This window comes from Cupressus sempervirens, chromosome 11, assembly GCF_028749045.1.
Source record: "Cupressus sempervirens isolate cs-2001-9-10 chromosome 11, ASM2874904v1, whole genome shotgun sequence".
In the NCBI taxonomy this organism is placed as follows: Eukaryota; Viridiplantae; Streptophyta; class Pinopsida; order Cupressales; family Cupressaceae; genus Cupressus; species Cupressus sempervirens.
Genome location: NC_143128.1, coordinates 630,243,510 through 630,265,769, shown reverse-complemented (window position 1 = coordinate 630,265,769; position 22,260 = coordinate 630,243,510). Strand labels below are relative to the sequence as shown.

General features: G+C 35.7%; 1 protein-coding gene and 3 long non-coding RNA genes across 7 annotated transcripts; 3 read left to right on the top strand and 1 right to left on the bottom strand.

Annotated features, from left to right (window-relative positions):
- The first annotated feature begins 3,786 nt into the window (after nt 1-3,786).
- On the top strand, nt 3,787-10,559 carry LOC149531320 (uncharacterized). 2 transcript variants are annotated; one of them, XR_016358468.1, is made up of 4 exons: nt 3,787-3,926; nt 6,986-7,045; nt 7,139-7,186; nt 10,425-10,559. It is a non-coding gene; the product is annotated as an uncharacterized LOC149531320 (long non-coding RNA). The 2 variants fall into 2 exon arrangements; XR_016358469.1 differs by lacking the exon at nt 10,425-10,559 and adding an exon at nt 8,770-8,903.
- On the top strand, nt 10,553-18,614 carry LOC149531319 (uncharacterized). Of its 2 annotated transcripts, none has more exons than XR_016358467.1 (3): nt 10,553-10,691; nt 17,778-17,867; nt 18,529-18,614. It is a non-coding gene; the product is annotated as an uncharacterized LOC149531319 (long non-coding RNA). The 2 variants fall into 2 exon arrangements; XR_016358466.1 differs by lacking the exon at nt 18,529-18,614 and adding an exon at nt 18,261-18,307.
- Nucleotides 18,615-18,827: 213 nt separating this feature from the next.
- Nucleotides 18,828-20,500, top strand: LOC149531318 (uncharacterized). Of its 2 annotated transcripts, XR_016358471.1 has the most exons (6): nt 18,828-18,908; nt 19,035-19,079; nt 19,182-19,256; nt 19,340-19,549; nt 19,766-19,815; nt 19,957-20,500. It is a non-coding gene; the product is annotated as an uncharacterized LOC149531318 (long non-coding RNA). The 2 variants fall into 2 exon arrangements; XR_016358470.1 differs by lacking the exon at nt 18,828-18,908 and having other exon boundaries at nt 18,954-19,079.
- A 353-nt stretch (nt 20,501-20,853) lies between these two features.
- Nucleotides 20,854-22,260, bottom strand: LOC149531317 (geranylfarnesyl diphosphate synthase, chloroplastic-like). Its single transcript, XM_089810747.1, has one exon. It carries the CDS (start codon nt 22,058-22,060, stop codon nt 21,011-21,013), a length of 1,050 nt encoding a protein of 349 aa, XP_089666873.1. The 5' UTR covers nt 22,061-22,260; the 3' UTR covers nt 20,854-21,010.

Below are 22,260 nucleotides of genomic sequence, written 5' to 3'. Positions count from 1 at the left end.
TTTTCCCTTGTTGCCAAGATGAATTCTATTTGCCTTGTACTCTCTCTTGTAGCTTTACAGGGATATGTACATGAAGAGTGCCTTTTTGCATGGAGACCTTCATGAGGAGGCCTAGTAACCTCAAGGTTTTGTGCTGGACCCTTCATTGGTATTCCAACTTTGGAGGTCTTTATATGGTCTCAAATATGCCCCTTGGGCTTGGTATGAGAAGATGGATTCGTTCTTGCTTGGTTCATAGTTCACTCAGTGTCATTCCAATCCTACGATTTACATTTAGCATCATGAGGCTGACTTATTGATACTTGTGCTTTATGTAGAAGACCTCATCATTATAGGTAGCTCAGTCTCCATGATATAGAGTATTTAGAAAGCCTTGAGAAACTAGTTTGAGATGACAAACCTTGAACTTTTGCACTATTTTATGGGCCTACAAGTTGTCTAGTCTTTAGATGGGATAGCTATACTCTAGTAGAAGTATGCTCTTGATATGCTTTAGAGATTCAACATGCTTGATTGAAAGCCTACTCCCACACCTTTTCAGTCAGGTGGTGTTTTACCTACTGCTTGCTCTACTTATACAATGGATTCCACTTTATACAAACAACTTGTGGGTAGTTTGTTGTACTTGACACACACATGTCTTGATATTTCCTTTGCGGTTGGACTTGTCTCTCGATTCTCCCATGGTCCACATGAGAGTCATCGACAAGCTTCCAAACATATCTTGAGGTATATTTGGGGTAAAACATGTTATCACATTCACTACACATTAGGGGATCCTCACATTGTTGTTTTCATAGATTCAGATTGGGCTGGTGATATGGATGATCACAAGTCTACTTCTAGATTTGTCTTTTGTCTTAGTTCTCGTCCTATCACATGGTCTTGCAAGAAGCAACATGCTTAGTTGATTACAGAGTTTGGATTTCCTCATGATAGTCCCACCTTTCTATGGTGTAACAATCAGAGTGCTATACACATCTCCTGCAACCCAGTTGAGCATCAACAAACCAAGCACATTGAGCTTCACATGCACTTCATCAGATATCTAATTTAGGATAGTGTTTTGAGCTTGGATTACATTCTTACTAATCAATAGGTTGCAAACATCTTCACTAAACCTTTTTCATCCCCAAGGTATCTTGAATTGTGTTCTATGCTTGGGGTGAAGGAAGTTGTCCTTGGGGGGTCTCAGTGATGAGTCCTCCCATCCTTCTATTTCTTACAATCTCTTTTTGAAGTAGAGTTTTTCCCACTAGTTTTTCTTTATTTCTCCATTTCATAGAGGTTTGTTTGTGATTGTGTACCTCATTAGGCCTTGTTGTTGGGACTTAAGTTTGCTTTTCACATTGCATTGTAGTTTCCTTGCTCTTTCTGCATTGTTGCTCATCTTGGGGCAGGGGGTGTTAGAGTAAAGCATTAATTTAATTTAATTTATTAAATTACCTTTACTCCCTTCTTAAGATTTCACTTTATGCACTTATGTATTCACATTTAATAATTAATTAATAAATATTAAATAACATTTACCTTTTAGGTTACCCTTTTTTGGGTTTTGATCTCATGTTATAAGGATTCATCTTTTGTAATTATCTCTTATCTTTTTCATTTCTGAGAATGCAATTTTCATATTTTTAAAGAAAACCCTTGCTTTTTCTTCTCCATGATAAGTTTTTATATGTAGGTATTCTTTGGGCTTTGTGGATATGTATTGCTCAAATCATTCAATTTCTACTAGAGTGTGGATCTGGACGAGCTAAGATTTGGGTTGGATCTTGTAGAACTATTACTTGCTTTGTATTTGGTCGTAATCGAGAAGGTCTTATAGCCCAACACATTGCATGTAACAGTTATCCTATGAATAAAGTGTTGTGTATTGGTATTAGATATTGCGTTGTTGTTTTATTTTTGCTGTGTGGTTATTTGTTGGGGGCTAGGACATCTCCTTTAGGGATTCTCTTGCTTGCCCTGCATCATATACCCACAAATTTCAATATATAAATTTGGGTCAATTTATGATTGAATATATATGCATCTTACTGGATTAGCATAGACTAAGAATGCGAAAGTTTATTTCCCTTTACATTTTGGTGAGTTTGTTTGCTCTTTCATGACCTAGTTGTACCCTTAGGGTTTCATATGAATTCTAATATTTTTAGAATTTTAATATAATCATATTTGTCACCCATTTCTAGATTTTATTGGGCACGATCTTCTCATTTAGATTACATGACACGTTTTTTCTAGATATACTTGCAAAATTTTATGCTTTTGTGAGCATATGAAGAGCTATATGCTTTTATATTGTTAGTCTTCTCTTTCTACCTTGTTAGTGTAAATAGAATCATTGTCAAACTAGTTAGCTAATCACCTTTCTAGTGAGTAGCCTATGTACACTTAACCAAAGTTTAGTGATGGTTTTATATTTTTTCTTCTCGCTTCATATGGTTGAGACATGTGTCCTCATCACTAGAGACACCTATTGCATGCACATACTTGCTACTCGCTAACACACTTATCAAGCAAACTCACATGTGTTGCACCTTTGGAGTAGTAAAGTTTTAACATTGCTACCTTGTCACCTCCTCATTCTTGGTTATATATTCAAGTATTTTACACACATTTTGCTTCATAATATAATTAATAGATTATTCAATTTTGTCTTTTCACTAGTGGAAGTGTATTTTTGTGCTTTCAAATTCTTGTCATACTCCAACATGACCTTGGAAGTGTAACATAAGATTCCTTTCCATAATTTTTGCATATTGTATGGATGGTGTATAAAATTTAATAATTTTACAATTTTTTGATTGCATTTTAAAAATAAAATGATAAAGTTATTATAGATCATAAAGACACTATATTCTACTTTTATTAACGTCTTGTTATTTAGACAATCTATTCAAGGTAGTTCTTGTCAAGCTTTTCGAATTGAGACCACATTTTTATAAGTTATTTGTTGCAAACCTACACGTAAGCCACAAACCTTTCCCATTGGCTTGCACATTCTCACACAACCTGCAAACTCTTTGGCAATGTCAAGCTTCTTGTTGGCTTTTTTTTTTGTTTGGTTTATTGAGCAACATTATCAGCATTACCGAAGGGACCTTTCCTTTGACGTGTTTGAACACTACAACAACAAACTTGGTACACCTTACTTTAATCTATTTGCACCTTACACTATAACAACAAACAATTATTAGCTATTACTTAAATCATATCCAGCGCCTCCTCTGTGGCTTACCCTCCCCACTGGCCATTTTTATTGTGTCTCTTTTGTCCTCGACCTGCATAAAGCCTCCCCACAGCATTGAAAACAATTGATCATCTTGACATCTTCGTCACCTCTTTTGATTCGTCTAGACATCTTTCATCTCCACGCATCAACCTCAACCTTACACCCGCAAAGTAGTAAATTTAACTGTGGGTACTTTGTTGCTATTTAAAAAAAACTTCTTTAAATGGTTTTAAAATACAGACCATAAAAATCTTATACAAAGAACATTTTGAAGCACACTCATAATAGCTTTTTAAAAAAATTACACGACGACACACTACTACAAACTAGCCGTATTAAAGACAAAATAGGTATTTTGTCTTTAACACATTTTTTATATTTAAACTACTTTTTTATTCTTTTATTTTTTAAAATGGACAATAAGGAAATCGTGACTTCACCAAAAATATAACTCATTGTTATCTTTACCAAACTTATGGCGCTTAAATCAAGTTACGGAATACTGCTCGAGTTTTCAACTGGGCATCATCGGCTGTTCTCAATCGAGGCGGGAAGGTTCATATGAGTCGAAATCAGGAGGAATATAATGATTCTTTTTATCTATCATGCCCTAGCCGTCATCTTCTTCAGCGGCCTGTTTGAAATTATTTAATCATTTGGAAACAATTCAGATCTGTACAATAAATAGGTAAATACCCTATAGATCTCTTATAGTTTTTCTGAATTTGAATATTATATATGCTAGAGCATGGTTGGGTCTATCTCTGCCTTTAATATCAATTTTGATCTATCATGCCCTAGCTGTCCTCTTCTTCAACGACCTGTTTGAAATTATTCAATTATTCTGGAACAATTCAGATCTGCACAATAAACAGGGTAGTACCAGGTAGATCACTTGTATTTTTTTTTTTCAAATTTGAATATCATCTATATTAAGGCGTGGTCGAATCTATCTCTGCCGTTCTAGTTACCTCTCTTTCTAGTTATCATGGAGGTTCCCACCTCGTGTGCCATGACTCCCTGGAGTGGGGTAAGCCCGTCTAAGCCAAGCTTGCCAATGAATACGGATAAGCCGCCCATTGAAAAGTTTTTTTTTAGAAGTCGTTTAAACCCTTCCTTGATCTGTTATTTGGGCAATTTCACCCTACGACTCAACTACACTTTGAAATGTATTAATTCTTTTTCTATAAAAGTTATGGTATTAGGTTTAACTTTGGCCCCGGGCTAGGAGGACCAAACACAATTTTTGTAGAATGGCATCGACATTGTTTTTTACACCTAACAATAATTGTTTCTGCAACAGAAGTTGGATAAAAACATGTAAACACTGTGATCTGAAATGCTGGAGAATATTGTCACTCTTGTGCAAGCTTTGCATTATGGACAATCCTAATGAGGAACTGAAGTGAGATTAAAAATACTGTAGCATGAAGAAGGTCTCCATGAAAATGAAAATCACCCTATTCTGCATAATTGGGATATCATTAACAGAAAATTGGGCACCGAGTAAAGGCCATTTTCATTGCATTCAGGGCACCTGAACACTCTATTTTTCTCATTAACAAGCTTGTAGCTTCCACTGCATTTCAAGCATGGCACAAATCTCACTCTTTCACAGCCTTCACAGATTGCACCTGGCACATGGGTCAGAATTCCCTGAAGAAGATGACCTAGTTGCCTTTCTTCATGAATCTTTAGAAGCTCATCCGCACCCCCAATATACCTGCCCCTGATGAACAATCCGGGCACTATCACATGTTTTCCCATGAGTTTCCTGAGCTCATTCGTGAAGTGCAAATGCATAGAACATCCTTCCCGCTCACACAAATCTCATAGCTCACCAGGGTATCTCTCACATTGTTGCAGTCATCAAAAGTCTTCCTAATTCCTCTTAGTGTGGTGGTATATAGATCAACTACATCAGCTCCACCAGGAGGATATTTTGGCTCAAAACTCTTAAGTGGGTCATCCTCATCGTGACATTTTGATTTCATCTTCTCACCATGACTATAATTCCCCTTTGAATTCCTTATAAAGTTCATTTCCTCCTCACTCAACTCTTCAAGAGCCTTCTCCAGAGTGACCACCAACTGGTGCCTAATTAAGGGACTCTCGGGCTCTGTAATGAGGTCCATAGAAAGCTAAATTTTGGAATTGAGCCTTCTGGTTGGACTGACCTTCAAATCAGTCATAACTTTGATGTATTTTCTTAAATCTATAGAAATGGAGCTCTTATTTTCTAATAAATATATAATCCTATATGCTTTCTTATCACATTAGTCGCCCTCCTACCTGTATTTTTCATCCATTTTTCTTTAAACAGAGTTATGGTTGGGTTTTTTATGTTTTCAAAGTTTACAAATTCCTGTGTTAAGTCTTATGTTTATTTCTTTTCTACAAGTTGGTTGTTTGTTTTGCGGTATCAATTTATTTAATTCATTATCTATTCCTCTGTTAATAATCTGTTTTTGAATTCCTTTGTTAATAATATGTTTGAAGGTTAATCTGTTTTGAGTAAAGGGATTCCTCTTCATTCCCAGGTTAATAATTTATTTTGAAGGGAATCAGAAGATTCTGAGCTTTTTCGCGTTCTCTTCTAGCTCAGAGACTGGTTGATTACTTTACTGACAAATGAGAGCAAAAAATATCATAAAACTACAGGACAGGACAATTATGATGAAAACCATTACTTGATTGCACAAGAGGAAAGCTTTTCAGCAAGACCCAGAGAAGAGCATTGCATATAATGCTTTCAAAATTTTATGGTTTTTCTTTCGCAAATATATGAGAAAGAAAAAGATTAATTGTGTTTATTTGCGTTAAAATCTACTAGATATTCATATAGATATCAGTGATACTTATTATAACAGTTGCATTTATCTCTGTCATCGATATCCTGATGTGTTGCTAACACTGCTTTGTAAGCGAGTACTATACTCCCTCAATAGTTGAAACTGAATACAACTTCTAACAACATCATCCCGAGGACCTTCGGAATGTATGTAGAATAGATGCTGGAGAGCAATATGTAATTTCTAGAATTTTCAGGTTCCAGCTTGAAAAGATGATCTTCCATTACTCCACCAAGTCTCCAGCATTATCTCTAAAATGGAGGCCAAATTTTTTTGGGCTCCATCACAAAGTATAGTCATCACATATCTTGAAAGTGAAATCATATTTTACTATAAATTTTGAAGTTTTAGAACCATTACTTGCATGGGGGTATTCATCACTTACATGATTGGGGGTATTCATCACTTGTTGATATTTGATTTTCCTGCAGGAAACATTAGTAGTACATCAGAGTTATCTCTGGTTTAATTCTATGCACACCTCAAACTCAATACCCTTTTTTAACTTAAAATAAAAAGGGAAAGACATCCTATCTTTATACTGGGAATGGTTTAAAAATATGAAATGAAATTTATGTACCCTTTTTGATCTCCTCTCAAGAATGAAGTATTCATGAATGTTGGACAAGACATCTTGTCATATAGCCTTGAGCTAGTCTAGGTCATAGAAATCTCCATTCTTCACCAACCTTTTCTCCTCATCATAAATTTTCAGATTTTAATTGGCCCACTACTTATGACCTGCCTCTTTACAAGCTTCATATCTATTGCAGCATTGAATGGTGAAATTTTTTTCTATACATGTCTATTGTAAAAATATGATATATGTCTTCAGTAAGATTCATTTTTAGTCAAAGGATATAACTTTTATTGACTAGTGTTTGGTTTTTTGCAGGGTTGGTATAAAGACGAAGTTGAAACTTTGCATATAAAAGTTACTCTTCCACTATATTGGGTAAGTTCTATTTTTTATGGGTTGTATTTTTATATATGTCAATGTCTATTTATGTAATGATTCTAATTGACATCCACACATTTTTCTTTGTAGAATTCTATTAAGATATCTTCTTGGTCTCCATATGAAAAGGCAGATGAGGTACTTATTTTTTTTCCATTCAGTGAGTTGTAAGTATGTTCATATATGCCATTAAAACTGTGAAAGAAAAAAGAAAAATCTTCTATTTTCTTCCTTTTTTTTTAACAATTCTAGATATGCAAGTTGCTCTTCCATTATGATTGATGACTCTGTTTACTAAATAGGGATTTCCACTATTGAACTTTATTATCTAGTTTATTGGGAAAACTCTTTCTATGATTCTATGGTAGATAATACATCTCTTTATATATATATTTTCAAATGCTCCTGATTGTTGATCATAAGTAAAGACTTTTACTTGATATGGCTACCTATCAAATTCGCTATGTAAAATGGAAGAAGGGCTTTTTATGTGTATAGCTTTGATGTACTAGCTAAATGTAAGTTGTTTGTTGTAGATACGTACTTGGCTTTTGTTATATAGAACTCATTTCATTCTTGTGGCTCTGCTTTGTATATACTGTTGGGATCACCATGAAGACCCCTTGTAGAAAACATTAGTTTCTTTCTCTGTTTCTCCTTTCAAAAATGACACTCTAGTATAGATATGCCTTTTCTATTTTTCTCTCTGTTCCCTTTATTTAGATCATTGCGAGCTTCGTTGCAACTGGGCCATGACTCTGTAATAACATTGAAAGCGTCGTTTCTATCATTTATTGCTTGATATATTGGATGGTTGTTTATTGGAATAAGGCTTTATCATGACTGTTAATGAGGATTTCTCCTCATTGCCTTCTGTTTCTTGAAGGCTTCTACTACATCTAATGATTGTCATATGATTTTACTTTTCTTATTATATGGCCTGCACAATGAGACAATTACATTGGTTGACATTAAACAACTTGTAAAGACGGTGCCCAGAAATTGAAACAAGAATACTATATGTTTGACTTCTTGTTGGTCTAATCATGCAGTAATTGAATTTTTCTTGTGAACCCTAGAATCATGTTCAGTAAGATGTTATTAAAAATGCCCATAAAAGATACATGCCACAGTAATGTTCCCTGTTGGGAATCTGCTCAAATTTCAGAGATAAACATGTTATACTATGTCTTGAAATTAAGTTCAGCATAAAAATAATCAGGGTACATATGCTATTTAGCATACTCAGTCCCGAAATTTCCTATTCCTTTCCCAATCAATAACCTTAAGTAGGATGGGGAATTACTTCTATGTTGTCAAGTCCTTTCGAGAAGACAGACAGTGCAGCTTTCACATCCTATTGAGGGTTTAAAACAGTCAAGGAAAATGTACACTTCACTGGTATGAGAGGAACTAATATGGTGGATCAGGATGAGCTTTCTCAATTGCACTACCTAGAGGCAACAATGAAAGATACCCTCCCAAAATTTCATTCTTAGCTTGAATGGCATTGCGGAAGCCTCTGTTCTTGGCGATTGTATATCTTTGTGGGGGGGCACTTGTGATTTTTGTGTTTGGAACAATATTGTAGAATTTATTTCCAAGAGATTTTTATAAATTTATAAGTGAATATACATGAAGGAAAGGTTATCAAAATTATTTGCCCCGGCTGAAGCCTTGCCATGCTTAATGTTGAGCAAATTGTGGCCAAACTTGGGCAGAAGTTTGAGTGGCAGAGCAAACCACAGGGAATATTGGATCGTGTGGAGAGAGACGAGTTCATCGCAGAAATGAAGGATCCACTACAAGCCTCAGGAGCTGATCACAAAGGTCATAGGAATCTATGAATGTTGGCCTTCATTGAGCATATGTAGCAGGCTAAAACTGAGCCGCGTACAGGTTTAAGCCTTTTTCCCTTGGTTGTGCATTGATTTTATTTATCTATTTACTTAATATATACCCTACAAATATTTCATTTGATATGCAATTGTTATATACCTGGTATGAGTCAAAGGTTTTATATTATATTTGATTCTATGAATGGATATGTATTGGTTTTGTTTATGTATCACTTAATACATAGAAATATTTCATTTGATATGCGCTGAACAATGCAATGATTGTATTTGGTGTTACAGGTTCATTGTTTATGACACAAGTATAGGGGTTTATTGTTAATTGTAGTCTTCCTGACCATATTTAAGAGTTGTCAAATATTTCATTTGATATGCAATAATGTGAGGATTGTATTTGGTGTTATAGGTTTCAGTGTTTATGACACAGGCATAGGGGTTTAGTGTCAGTTGTAGTCTGCAGGACCATATTTAAGAGCTGTCTATGTCTAAAGCATGACTGATTAGGGCAATATGACATCCATAATTTAACTTTAATATGGTGATTCCCTTCTCTATTTGTAGTTCTGGTGATTCACTTATTTGCTTTTAACTTTTTATTTCTGGTCTTAATAATGGGGCATGTTTTTTCCAATAGTGATTTTTCTAACATTAGAAGTAGTAGCGACTCTGTACCAGTAACCATGGTTATTTTTTGTAAAATAGATGCAAAACTTCAAGGTCTTAAGGTTTGGCTATTTTTATGATTTTGAACAATATTCTATGTTCAAGTATTTGGAATTCAAGGAATGCCCTATGGATGAAAGATAATTGATATTTATAATGAAGGGAAAATATGTACTTAGACAAAGATGAAGTGTCATGTGTTTTTAATAAGATAAGGTTACTATAATTTTAATATTTTTTCTCAAGATGTTCTCTATTTATTGTATTTTTGTAAGATAGCTTTAAGCTTTTTTTCTTACATTACAAAATGCAAAGATGGAGTCAATAGTTATTTGAGCTAATATTTTAAATAAGAAGAATTTCAAATAATCTAATTTGTTTGGAGTGTTTAAAAGTTTGTTCTCAAGTTATTATGATAATTAGTAGCAATATTTATAATGGATAAATCATTTATGTTAAAATTGTATTCAAACTATTCATTTGATGTTCAATAGCCTGGTATACTAATCTTTTCCTTGCACATTCTGGCTAATAAGTATTTAACATCCATGTATCTCTTTACCTGTCTCACAAATAGTTTCATTTAGGTAATACATCGTATGTTGCCACTGAGGGTGGTTTTTGAGCATGAAAACAATGTCATGTCGCTCTGCTGTTTTGCCTAACAAACTTCTGAAATATAATATTTATAAGTTGTCAAAATTAGATTGTATGAATTCTTCTGCAAGCATAGGTGTTGTATTGAGACATTTTTAGATAGGTTTTGGTATAGACAATTTTTTCATTTTAATAAATTAATGATGATAATAGTGAATTTTCTTCCATGTTTAATTATTTTCTGGTTCTTGAACTTTTAGGTTATTTCTTCACAAGATTGGTCTAAACTCAAAAAAGGATGCAAATTTGGTAGGGCAAGGTCTATACAGCCACGAAAATGCACTTCCTTACGAAGGAGAGGACTTAGTCAATGTTTTAAAATGTTAGAAAAAGCAATGTAAAGGAAGTGCATTTTCGTGGCTGTATAGCCACAGGCAATTTGGTAGTACGTTGAAGCACATTGGTGATAATTGGCTCAAGAACTGGAAAGACCATGTGAGAGGCACAGTGACTGGGGGCATGATAAAGTATGTATTGTTTTTCTTATTCATGTCTGGACTTTAAAGGTTTTCACAGAGTCTAAAAATTGAGTAAATAGATCATAAAATTTCAATATGTAATAATAGACAATAGTAATAATGTGTAAGATGTAGAAAATGTTAAATTAGTGCCAATGGCTTCTTAAGAGTAGGTGACTGTATTAAGCTTTTGCGTTGGTTAGAATCCTTCTATTGTATTGAAAAAATGGTGACTGGAGAGAGAGGGAGACTGAAGACAAACACGAGTCTCTTAACCATCTAAATTACATCTATAGAAGATATTACAATATCCTCTCTTCTTGACCATAGTAATAAAAAGTAAAACATATATATAAAATGGGGTGGCTGCGGTTGGAAGGTTGTGGAAGCCCTCTAAAAAATCAGCTGAATTTTATGGTGTACGAAAAACCTGCCATAGCCAATGCAATATCAACTACTAGTCTTCAACTGACAAGGGTTAACATTATCAGCATTGTTGTCGTGTGCTTTACTTCTTTACTTCTTACCCATGGCTTTTATATCTGGGAAGAAGTTCTTACTGGATTCATAGAGTCTATTGACATCTTCCAATCTTTTGGTTATGTCTTGTGAAGACAACAGATCTTACACTAGGTGTAGCATTCTTGTCATCTATATCAGCTCTCCATAATTCTATATCATTGCAAGGATGGGTAGATTCAATAGTTAGTGTTTTAAAAAGCTATGCTCAAGATTTACCAGCAAAATCAAAATCAAACCAAGGGCTGTCTGGTCTTATAGAACGTCAACATGAACTCTAAGGGCTTTGGAAGTGAAATGTGGATTAGGGAGACACATAATCAACTTCAGATGTTGGTACTAGACAAAAGTCATCAAGATCAAGACAAAAAACTAATTCATCCCCTCAAATATTTCAGCACCTATTCATTAATCATCTTCGAGAAGCTCTTATGGATTAGGACCTGGTCAATCTTAGTGGACTGGATTGGAGATACTGGATGAGAGTGCTGGCAAGATATCAGGTCAAATCTCACCCTCCCGAGACAAGTATCTACAAGACCATGGTCAAAATAGAGGTCTTCTCTTACAAACAAAGATATATCCATAGAAGAAAAGCTTCAAGAGTTTTTGGCTAATGTAGAGGAAAAAATGACAGACTCTACATCAAAGATGACAACAGCTGCAAACTAGTCTCTTGTAACACCACCATCGACCCTTCGTGGAGTTGGTGGTAGCTCTCTAGGTTCTATAACCTCAGGATCTATCTTGGGCACTCCAAGAACAACTCCCTTGCGGTCTGTCAGAATGTTGCCAAATTCACAAAAATTTAAGACATCTCCAAATAAGGGAGATGTGACCTCCCACCTCCTATGTCGATAGAACAATCAATAGAAGCCTTTCAAAATTTGGGATTGTATCCTCATATAGAACAATGGAGAGACCAGCTTTGGTAGTGGTTCTCTAAAGTTCTGCTAAATCATTTGTTCAAAAAATTGCTGCCAGTCATATCCAGGTTATGTAAGCAACAAGAAAGCTTGGTACCTTTATCACCATAACACAAGTAGGGAATAACGTACCAGATTTTGGAGCATCCCCTGTAGCTTTATCTGATAATTCTTCTGATCAATGGCACACAACATATACTCTTGATGAGGATACTATCCTCCATCAATTATGAGCTACTCTCAGACAAGCATGGGATGCACCTCCTACTCCACAGCCATCATTACTAGATCTTCAACCTCCACAAGAGAAACCTTTCGATCCTGTTATATAGGAATTCTTGGATGCTGTAACAGAGCATCAGAGGCTTTGTGGACTAATGAAAGGGGAGCAAGTTAAGGGATTTCTAACGCAAAGTAGTGTTCATGCTGATTACATTGTACAGCGGATCAGAGAACTTTCTGAAGGAATGATGCAGAGCTACACCTTAGGAACACTTCCCAAGGAATAATCAACTCGATGAGACATCAAGACATCAAACGACTCTATCACATCATTTCAGTATCACAATCCTCAAAAGCATTGTGAGATACAGCTTCCCACATCAAATATCCTTATTCAAAGCACTAATCAACTTCCCATAACAGGGGACAACATTAAGGTTCTCCTTTTACCTCCAAATCCTATCATTCAATAGGCCTTTAAATGGCCACTCAACACCTAATACTCACCTGGTTCCACATATTAAATAATTCTCTCACTGTTTCAGCATCTATACCCTACAATTCACCAACATCCTATGCAATCATTTGTATATCAGCATTCATATAGCAACATCCTATAATCTTTGTTGGTTCTCATTCCAGCACTCCTCTACATGCCTCATACTAGGGATCTAAGACCTGATTGTTCAGTGTTCTGTGTCTACCAACATGAGACAACACCAAATTTGTTGACTGAACCCAAACTCTTAACCCTACTCTAAACCTTGTGACAACTGGTAATTCCTTAATAGTTACCAGCACACTCTGTTCTTACACATTAACCACTCTTAACCCAACAATCCGATTGGTGTACCACCTACGTAGCATCAAGCACAATGTACTCGAGGAAGTGTTTCATTATTCTTCTACCAAAGACTTACCAACAACCTTCTATGCAATCAAACAAACACAACTTACCAGTTGCTATACTTTATCATAAAAATGCACTCCAGTTTGCAATTCCTTTGCATCAGCTCATCTACTTGGCGGATCTGATCTCTTCCAATTTTCCAAGTCTTTACAATCATCTCTCCACATTTCTCTTATGGATTCAAACCACCTTTATACTCCAACTAAGTGGACAAAGCCCAGATGCAGTGTTGCTTTATCAAAACAAGAACTTCATGGCTTATCCCATAGATCTGTACTGAATTGTTTGTATCTTTGGAACCCAATAATATTTCTTCGATCGCTCTGGTGAGCGTCTTCTTAATTTGGTTCCTAAAAACATATCAAAAACTTAGCACTATCCAATGGTTGGTTGGAAAGATGTGACCTCCGCACTGGGACTATTTTCTCAGACAGTCATCCTTTCTTCTTCAGCAAGCTTCCATTTTCCACTCAAAACACGTTTCCTGCACCTTCAATATAGTTCCCTGCCACACTTCTTTCATGAAACTATAATACATTTGTATGGCCAGCTATTGGGCCTTATTCCACATTAAGTAGATTACTAAACTACATTGTAATGATACCTAATGCCCTACCCCATGGTTAGTGGATCGATTTCAATTCAAGATGTTGACTTTTTATAACAATGAAGTGGAATTCTTTAAATTTCAAAAGTTGCTGCACTCAATGGAAAGAACATGTGCAATCCAAGTAACTTCAAAATATTACCATATTAAAGATCATGATCACGCTTTCAAGGCGCAATAACAAGAAATCAGAATAACATAATTTGCAGAATACTTCAATTTATTGTTTTTAAAATATCCTTATACATCGTTTCACTATTTTTATAGACTCACTCCCTTTTTGGGGGCAACCAACAACTATTTATAATTGTCATTGACCTGACTGTGACTGTTCCTCAACAGTGTTAACCTTACTGTTTTTTTGGGTTGTCTAGTTGACAACAGCTCGACAAGCTCTACTGTTATCCTTGCATCTGTCATTACATATTTGTCATAGTACATTTAAATGACCATATTAAGACTCCTCTAACATCAGACCTTAAACTATCAACCCTTCCATTTAGCCCATGTAGGCCTTTTGACAAGTAAAATAAATATAGTTCTCAACTATTGAATGCATTGCAAGAATAAAATAAGCTCAACCATGCATAACTGGTTTTCCGAAAAATTAGTATAGCATAAATTTGGGTTCGGGAGCTGTCATCATTGACTGCGGTTTGAAGCCCCAGTCATGTCTAATTTAGTTAGAGGAAAAACAAAGAAATAGATGCAAAATTATCATTGAATATAAATGCAGAAAAAATAGATTTACGTTTCAGTATAGCTCAGGGATTTGTATATGATCTCATCCTTGTTTGGAAGATGCTATTTGGGTAGGATTTGTATTTGACTTGGTATATGCATACCACTTTTGGCTTGCTGAATATCATAGATGTAGAACACATTTTGAGGGAATCGATCAACTCACAAAAAAGTTCACAAAAACCTTCTATTATCTTTTCTTGGAAGGAATAAGCATAGGGTCAAAGCTATTGGATATCCCTTCCGATACCTTTTCTTTTCAGGCTAATGGGTCTGGTGGAATTATCATAGACTTTGGAACAACCATCACTTATTTGGAGCAGAGTGGTTATGATGTCCTGAAGAAAGGATTGGAGTCCACAGTTAAGCTTCCATAGGCTGATGGATCTTCTATTGGATTGGACCTATGTTATACTTCTGCAGCTGCCACTACAGAATTTCCAATTGTTACTTTCCATTTCAAAGGAACTGATTATTTTTTACCAAAGGAGAATTACTTGATTCAGGATACCAGTGGTGTTCTCTGCCTCACAATGTTGCCCAACTTCTGGCCTCTCTATATTTGGGAATGTTTAATAGCCGAACTTCCATATCCTTTACAACCTTGGTGAAAACACCTTGCCCTTTGCTCCCACTGTTTGTGATGGCCAGTAAATAATTAAGCATGGATCTGTGTAATGTATTGTTCTAGAGATCCCTTAAATTTGGAGTGAATTTCTTCGTTATGTATCTAAAATTGAAAGCAACTTCTCTCACTTTGTAACTGGCACATAAATCTCTAATAGATTGTAAATGTTTGCATTGAATATGATAAATATACATCTTGTTACTGTCCTTTTAATGAATTAGATCCTGGAAGAGTTGATTGATGCATATGTCTTATAGTACAGAAGAATGATCATATATCCATATATTGGAAGAAGAATAACCATAGGTATGTCCAATGTATATTGGTGTATGAATACAGATGTACTTGTTCTCTATATCTTACTTATGTTTGTAGCTGAGCTGCGATTGCAATTAAGTGCTCTCGTTCATATCTTCTAGTCACCACAGATGATGTTTACACTGCTCTATGATTAGCCTGTACATATCTCTAATTGCTGGCTGTACTTCTTCCTTGCTACTGATTGGATACTTCCCTCAAACACAATGTGTATTGCTAGCTTCTTAATTGCTGCTTATGATCAACCAGTCCATGAAGATAATAATTGATGACTTTAATATTGACCCCAAATTTTGCGTGCTAATTTGTATTGTGGTTGTTGATGTGTGCGTCCCTTCATGACTTACTTTGAGGTAGTGCTAACTGAGTTTCTTGCCTTGCATATGTCCTCGATATGATATTTTGTGACTCATACTATAGTCTGCAAACTTGTCTTTTCCAATCGAATGCAAATGTCTATATGGACCAACTAGAACATCAGAAATATACAAGGAATATGCCAATGCTTGAATGTGCGGATCTGACAAGTGGAGAAAGTTTTTAGTTGAGTTCCCATGAAAGCCTCAATTTATTGTTTGAGATAACAATGATCTTGTTACCCATGAGTTTATGGGTGGTTTGAAGACTGTCTATGTCATTGGTGCTGGGAAGTTTCTCATTTTTTATTATTTCTCTTGAAGTGCATTGGGTTGTGTTTGGTAATACAATTGCAAACATAATGACCATTTTTTTATGCACAAATTCTTGGAGATCATCTTGGCATGTGAATGCATCTTCTGTAGCAAATATTTGTGTTTTTTAGGATTACCAATGTTGAATTTACCATTCAAACTTTGCTAAATTATTGTGAAGGCATCATAATTTTAGTTGTCCTTTTTTTCTATTGTCTCTCAATATGGATATGTTCCACACAAACATAAACATGTGTTACTCCGTCAAAAGTCAAGGGAAGTAGGCACAGGGAGAATTAGTGTCTATGATTAATGGACTGCCTGTGTTTATGTATCAATCGACAAATGAGATCGAATTAGTGTGTGAAGAATAAAATCCATGGTGGATACTAGAAAAGTTCTGAATCTCAAATTTCGACATTGTAAATTGGTAAATACTCACATGTATCTTCTAGTTTATATATATATGTATGTCATGTTTTACAAAATCAAAACAGACACATACTTTTCTAAGAGAGGCATCAGTGGAATGTATGTAAGGAAGGTGGACACCATCTCATCAACGTCCAGTGTAAATTAGAACAATTTTCTTTTTTAAGGAAAACATAATAATTTTGAATTTTCTAATCCTAAGAGCCTAGGTCATCACTGCAGAGTTAAAACCTCTAAATCATTCAAAGGCCATAGAGAAGAATATATGTACTGCCTATTTTAAAGCTATTTTGTCATCAGAAACTAGCTAAAACCTAACCCGCTTTGCCAAAAAGTATAAATCTTGCTTTTTCCTCTATTTTTCTAGATGGAACATTATATGTTATATTATGTTCACTTTTTAATCTTCATAATAAATTACAATAAATTAATGATTTCTAAAAATATTGTTATTCTTTTTATTGGAAAATCCACTTTTGAGCAGCAGGTACATAATTACATTTTTGTGGATTACATAAGATGGCAGCATGTCTGCGGGGTTTTTTGAATAAAGGTTCTTTACAATGCTACACTTAAAGCTTAAGGGTGATTTCCAAATAATGTTTCACACATTGTTTCTATTCTTAATATGTTCATTTCCTTAATACTTTCCTTTATTCCTAATCTGATGGATAGCTTCTTGTTTTGCTTTTTTTTTTCATCATTTGGCCTGCATATTAAAGAATTAGCAACAAATGTTAGGGGTATTTAGATCTTACATATTCTTCAAGAGAATTTCATATTTGACTTCTTAATCTTTACTTAGTTGTGGAGTAAGTATCACTTTTTCTCAATGTATAAATAATTTTAAAGGGTGCCTGCACACTTCCTATGGTTTCATCATAATTTAGAAGTAGGTGACTTATATGCTGCATCTGAGGTCTCGCTGCTGGCAGATTATTTTATTTTGTATTTTTTATGTAAGGCATGGCTGCAGCTTTGACAAATGAAAGTGCAACTAGTAAATCAGTCTATTTTGCCCATTGCACCTGAGAAATGCTATTTTTAACGAATATGCTTCCTAAACGACCTAAAAATTGGCTATTTGTTTGTTGGCTGATACATATGTTACATTATTGAAGGGATGTATTGCATGGTATGGGAAGATGTTAGACAAAAGGGAATTGAGGCTGGAAATGGGTGAGAACCTCGAAGGCAAGGAAATGATGCAGGTAATAATATTATGGCTTTTCATAGGTTCTAAAGTAATCTCCTCTGTTCTTACTTCCAATAGAAAATGATTGACCTCTTCAATACTAGAGGCCTGCTCAAAATATTTACACCAATATTCCCTGTGCATTTCTTTCTTCCATGGACCATCAAGAGACTATATAATTGACCCTCCATATGTAGAATATAAGCAAAAATGTCTGGAAATTGACAATGTCTATGAGTTTTCTACACAAATTGAAAATGTTGGAATTCTCTGTCTCAACAAAATAATATCATATTTTTCACTAAATCATCATGCACCACAAACCGCATCCACTATTTAGTCCACCCAACCGTCCAACCATCCATCCCACTCATCTGCCTACTTTAGTTTAATATTATTGTTTGTGCAGGTTGTTTTAAACTACAACGATTCACAGATTTTGGCCAAGGGGAGTTTCTTCATGGAGGATCTAGATATCAATGATACCAAACTGGTGCAGAGCAACTGGATTTTGGGATCAAACTAAATTTTATCTTCGAGGGAATTTTTCTATCAATTGAATGTTGTTCTTTACGTATTATGTTATATCTAGGGTTTCAGATTGAGAGAAAGAATGAGGATGTTCTTTGAGATAAAGCGTCATATGATAGTTCATTAAGATTTAGTGTCATCTATAGGAAAATGGATGTTCTTTTCTTATTGTTGGGAAGAAGTACGGGCACCAGATTTCAGCGACATAAGATTCAAATACATGAGGAGAGGTAAGTGGATTCATTTGCTGCAGACCATAAATATGTGTTTTTTTAAATTTTCATGATTCCGATTTGCCAATAAATTTGTATGGTTTTGGTAAATGTGTGTAGGGCATAGTAAATGATAACATTAAGCCAGTGGGCTTGGATTATAGAGAGAGCTTGTCTTATAAACATTGGGATGCATTGACATCTACCATTGCAGGTTGCTCTACTATTCCCTTCTTCTACAAATGCACCAAATACTCCTCAACGCTTAGAGTCTATTGTATGGAAAAAGTACACTTCTTGCAGTAGGATGGCTTGTATGGAACACTTCATACTTAGGGGGTCCTTAATACTTGTTTATATTGCAAGTTGAACACTCAAAATTGAATAATATCTAGTATTAGGTTGTTTTCTTATATGGTTTGTATTTGTACATTTTGCAGGTTGCTAAAGATGGCGGTGAGAAATGGAAATCTCTCTCATAAGAGGTTTGCATCTAGGCTAAAATATGTTTAGTAGAATGTGTAATTCTGTTATCAATTATGCAAGATTTTGATGGTTTGTGTTTTTATCTTTTTGATTGGTTTTAGGAGAAGAAGAAATATATTGAGAAACTTATTGAGTTGAAGGCAGAGTATGAGAAGGCCATGGCAAAATATGGAAAGGTATTTAATCTCAAATGTTGGATTGACATGATCTATATTTTAGATGTGATACCTTACTAAAACTTTTAGTATACAATTTACAGGAGGATAGTGCAGTGTCAGAGGAAGCCAATGATCAAGAGATGGTTAGTTTGACTATTTATTTGGTTAAAGTTTATAAAATGGCTGAAATGATTGTGTTGTAGGATGGTGAGGCAAATGGATTTGAAGCATAGGAAAGTGAACGTGATGACTCAAATTTCACATTATATGAGTTTTTGCATAATAAAGTGAATGACCAATTACCCACACATGTACTTTCTTAAGCTTGGTGATTCTCAAATCTGTATTTTAGCACGACTCTTTATCTTTCTGTTGAGTTTTTTTTGTTTCCTACTATTAATATTTTTCTTTATTTGATTTTGATATCTTATCACGTTGTTTTAATCTTACATTGTTTTCAGTTTACAGTTATAATTTACTTTTGTTCTGTACCAATTGGTAGGGTACTAAATTGGTCTTCTGAACAGGTTCCTTGGCACACACCTTGTGGTGGTGTATGTAATGGGATTGTAACTTGGTATGGTATCTTTCTATTTCTAATTTGTTAAGTATAAGGATTTCTTTTAAAAGACAAATTTTGTCTTTTTGTACATCTCCATGAAGTGATTTGGGACAAATTATTATGTCGAATAGCTGACTTCAAGTTTATGCAATGCAGGTTTTTAATTGCTTAGTGAAGGAAAGCTTTTGGGTCTAGTGGATCCAAAATTGGGAGATAATTATTGTGTAGAAGAGGTTTTGAGATTTATTCAAGTGGCCCTTTTGTGCACTCAAGGAATGCGTGCGTTTTTTCCAACCATAAATGAGCCTGACGCTTTCAGTGCTATTAGGGGAGGCTTCTATTGAGGATATATGTAGAACAAGCTTTGCAGATTCTATAGAGAGATTCACTACACTTATCAAGTACAAAAGCATTTCAGACCACTAGCACTTACTTCAACTCTTATGGTTCTTCAATCACTTTTAAAAAATGTGGAGGGCTATTTGGTGGGCTCTATGGTTCTTCAATCACTTGTCAACCATTTTCTCATTGCAGAAAAAATATAATCCTATTGGCTCTCTGTTGCACGCACATAAACATGGAACTGCTAGTGCTTAATGTCGTGTTCATGTTATGCTCCTTTTCCTTGTGGATTAACTCCCACATTATTTTGTAAGACAACATTGATAATAAATGCAATAAAAATGATTTTTTGATTCAAGTTAGTTTTATAATATTTTGTTGAGTGCTTTGCAAGAATAAAATATTGGGAATAATTATAGTGAATATTCGATTATTCATATTTGGAAACATTAAATGTTTAAAATAATATTAAATAATTTTAAATTTTTATTATTATGATATTTAAAAAGATATTATCTCTCTACAAACAATTGCTAGTCTACAATGAAATAACTTTTACCTTTAGATAAAAACACAAGTGAAATTGTATCTACAAGACAATAAACACCTTAGTTTTATATTGTCTTTAAGAGACAATAATTAAAGATGACAATTAAAGGTTTCATATCGTTCTCAAGAGACAATAATTAAAGATGATAATTAAAGACAATATTTACGATAATAAACAACTTTTATTTCATCTCAAATTAAGACAATTAACTCTATGTAGTAGTGAAAGAAGCCAACAAAATCCAAGTTACGCCAGTGTATAGAAGTCCCATTCCCGAGGAACAAGAAAATAAAATGGAGATGCTATCCAGCAAACTTTTCAGAAGTTTCTGGCAATGACAAATTGTGCAAAACTAACAAGCGGCGCCGCTCGCAAGGGATCAAACTGCGAAATGCACTCTTGGGCCTTGAGCGCAAGATCGAGCACGATCTCACGGCACTTTTCCATCCCAAACACCTCAGGATACGTGGCTTTGCCGACCCTCTTATCTTTCCCAGCTGTCTTACCGAGCTCCTCGGTAGTACCGGTGAGATCAAGCATATCATCAACGATCTGATACGCAAGACCAACGGAGCGCCCGTAACTCCTCAGCCTCTCCACCTCCTCATCCGACCCGCCGCCAGCGATTCCTCCGCCCACCACCGAAATCTCAGCCATGAGCGCCGACTTGTGGCAGTGAATGTACTCCACCAAGGCCGGTTCAATGGATAAACTCCCCGCGCTGGCCAGATCGACGTACTGGCCGCCCACCATACCAGTGGATCCCCCGGCCTTTGCGAGTTCGTAGACGATTCTGAGCGCTGTTTGGGCGTCGTGAGAGGGGCGAGCGATGTGTTGGAACGCGAGGGCGAAGAGTGCGTCGCTGGCTCGAATGGCGGCGCCTTGGCCGAAGACGATGTGAGTCGATGGGCGTCCGCGGCGCAGTGAGTCGTCGTCCATGCAGGGGAGATCGTCGAGGATGAGTGAGGCGGCGTGGATCATCTCCATCGCACAGGCCACCGGGAGGGCCGCTTCTCTCCGCCCTCCCACCGCCTCGCACGCCGCTATGCACATGACTGGGCACGATCGCTTGCCCCCTCCCATCACGGCGTATCTCATGGCTTCTTCTACTTTGTCATCGCTCACGGGGATCAGTTTGTCGAGCTCCCTATTGACACTCTCGATGAGGGGTTTTGTGTACTCTTTCAGATCGAAGTCTTCTGTACTCACTCCAGATCTCAAGCATTGAACTGTGATTGTACGTCTCAAGTTGTGATTAGACGTGGGTCTTGTGACGGTAAAAAATTGAAGCGCTTGGGAGGCTCGAATGGAGCCGGTTATTGGGGAAACCCCAAGTTTGGAGAGCCCGGACAGCGCTAACCTTGCCATGTCGCGATCTTAAGCTTGTTTCCCTAACTATACGTCTCCTGTGACTAAATTTGCACAGCTGTTCTAAATTAGCAAATGACGTCTACCTTTTCCTTCCCTAGCTGTCCTGGTCTAGTAGTAGGTATAGAGAATAATCTCTCAACTGATCTTTTTGTAATAATCGATTCATGAAAACTAGAAGTATAATTAGCCGATGGACT

What these genes read in the sequence shown, in the direction of transcription:
- LOC149531317 (XM_089810747.1), bottom strand. Translation starts at nt 22,060, where the DNA reads ATGGCAAGGTTAGCGCTGTCCGGGCTCTCCAAACTTGGGGTTTCCCCA.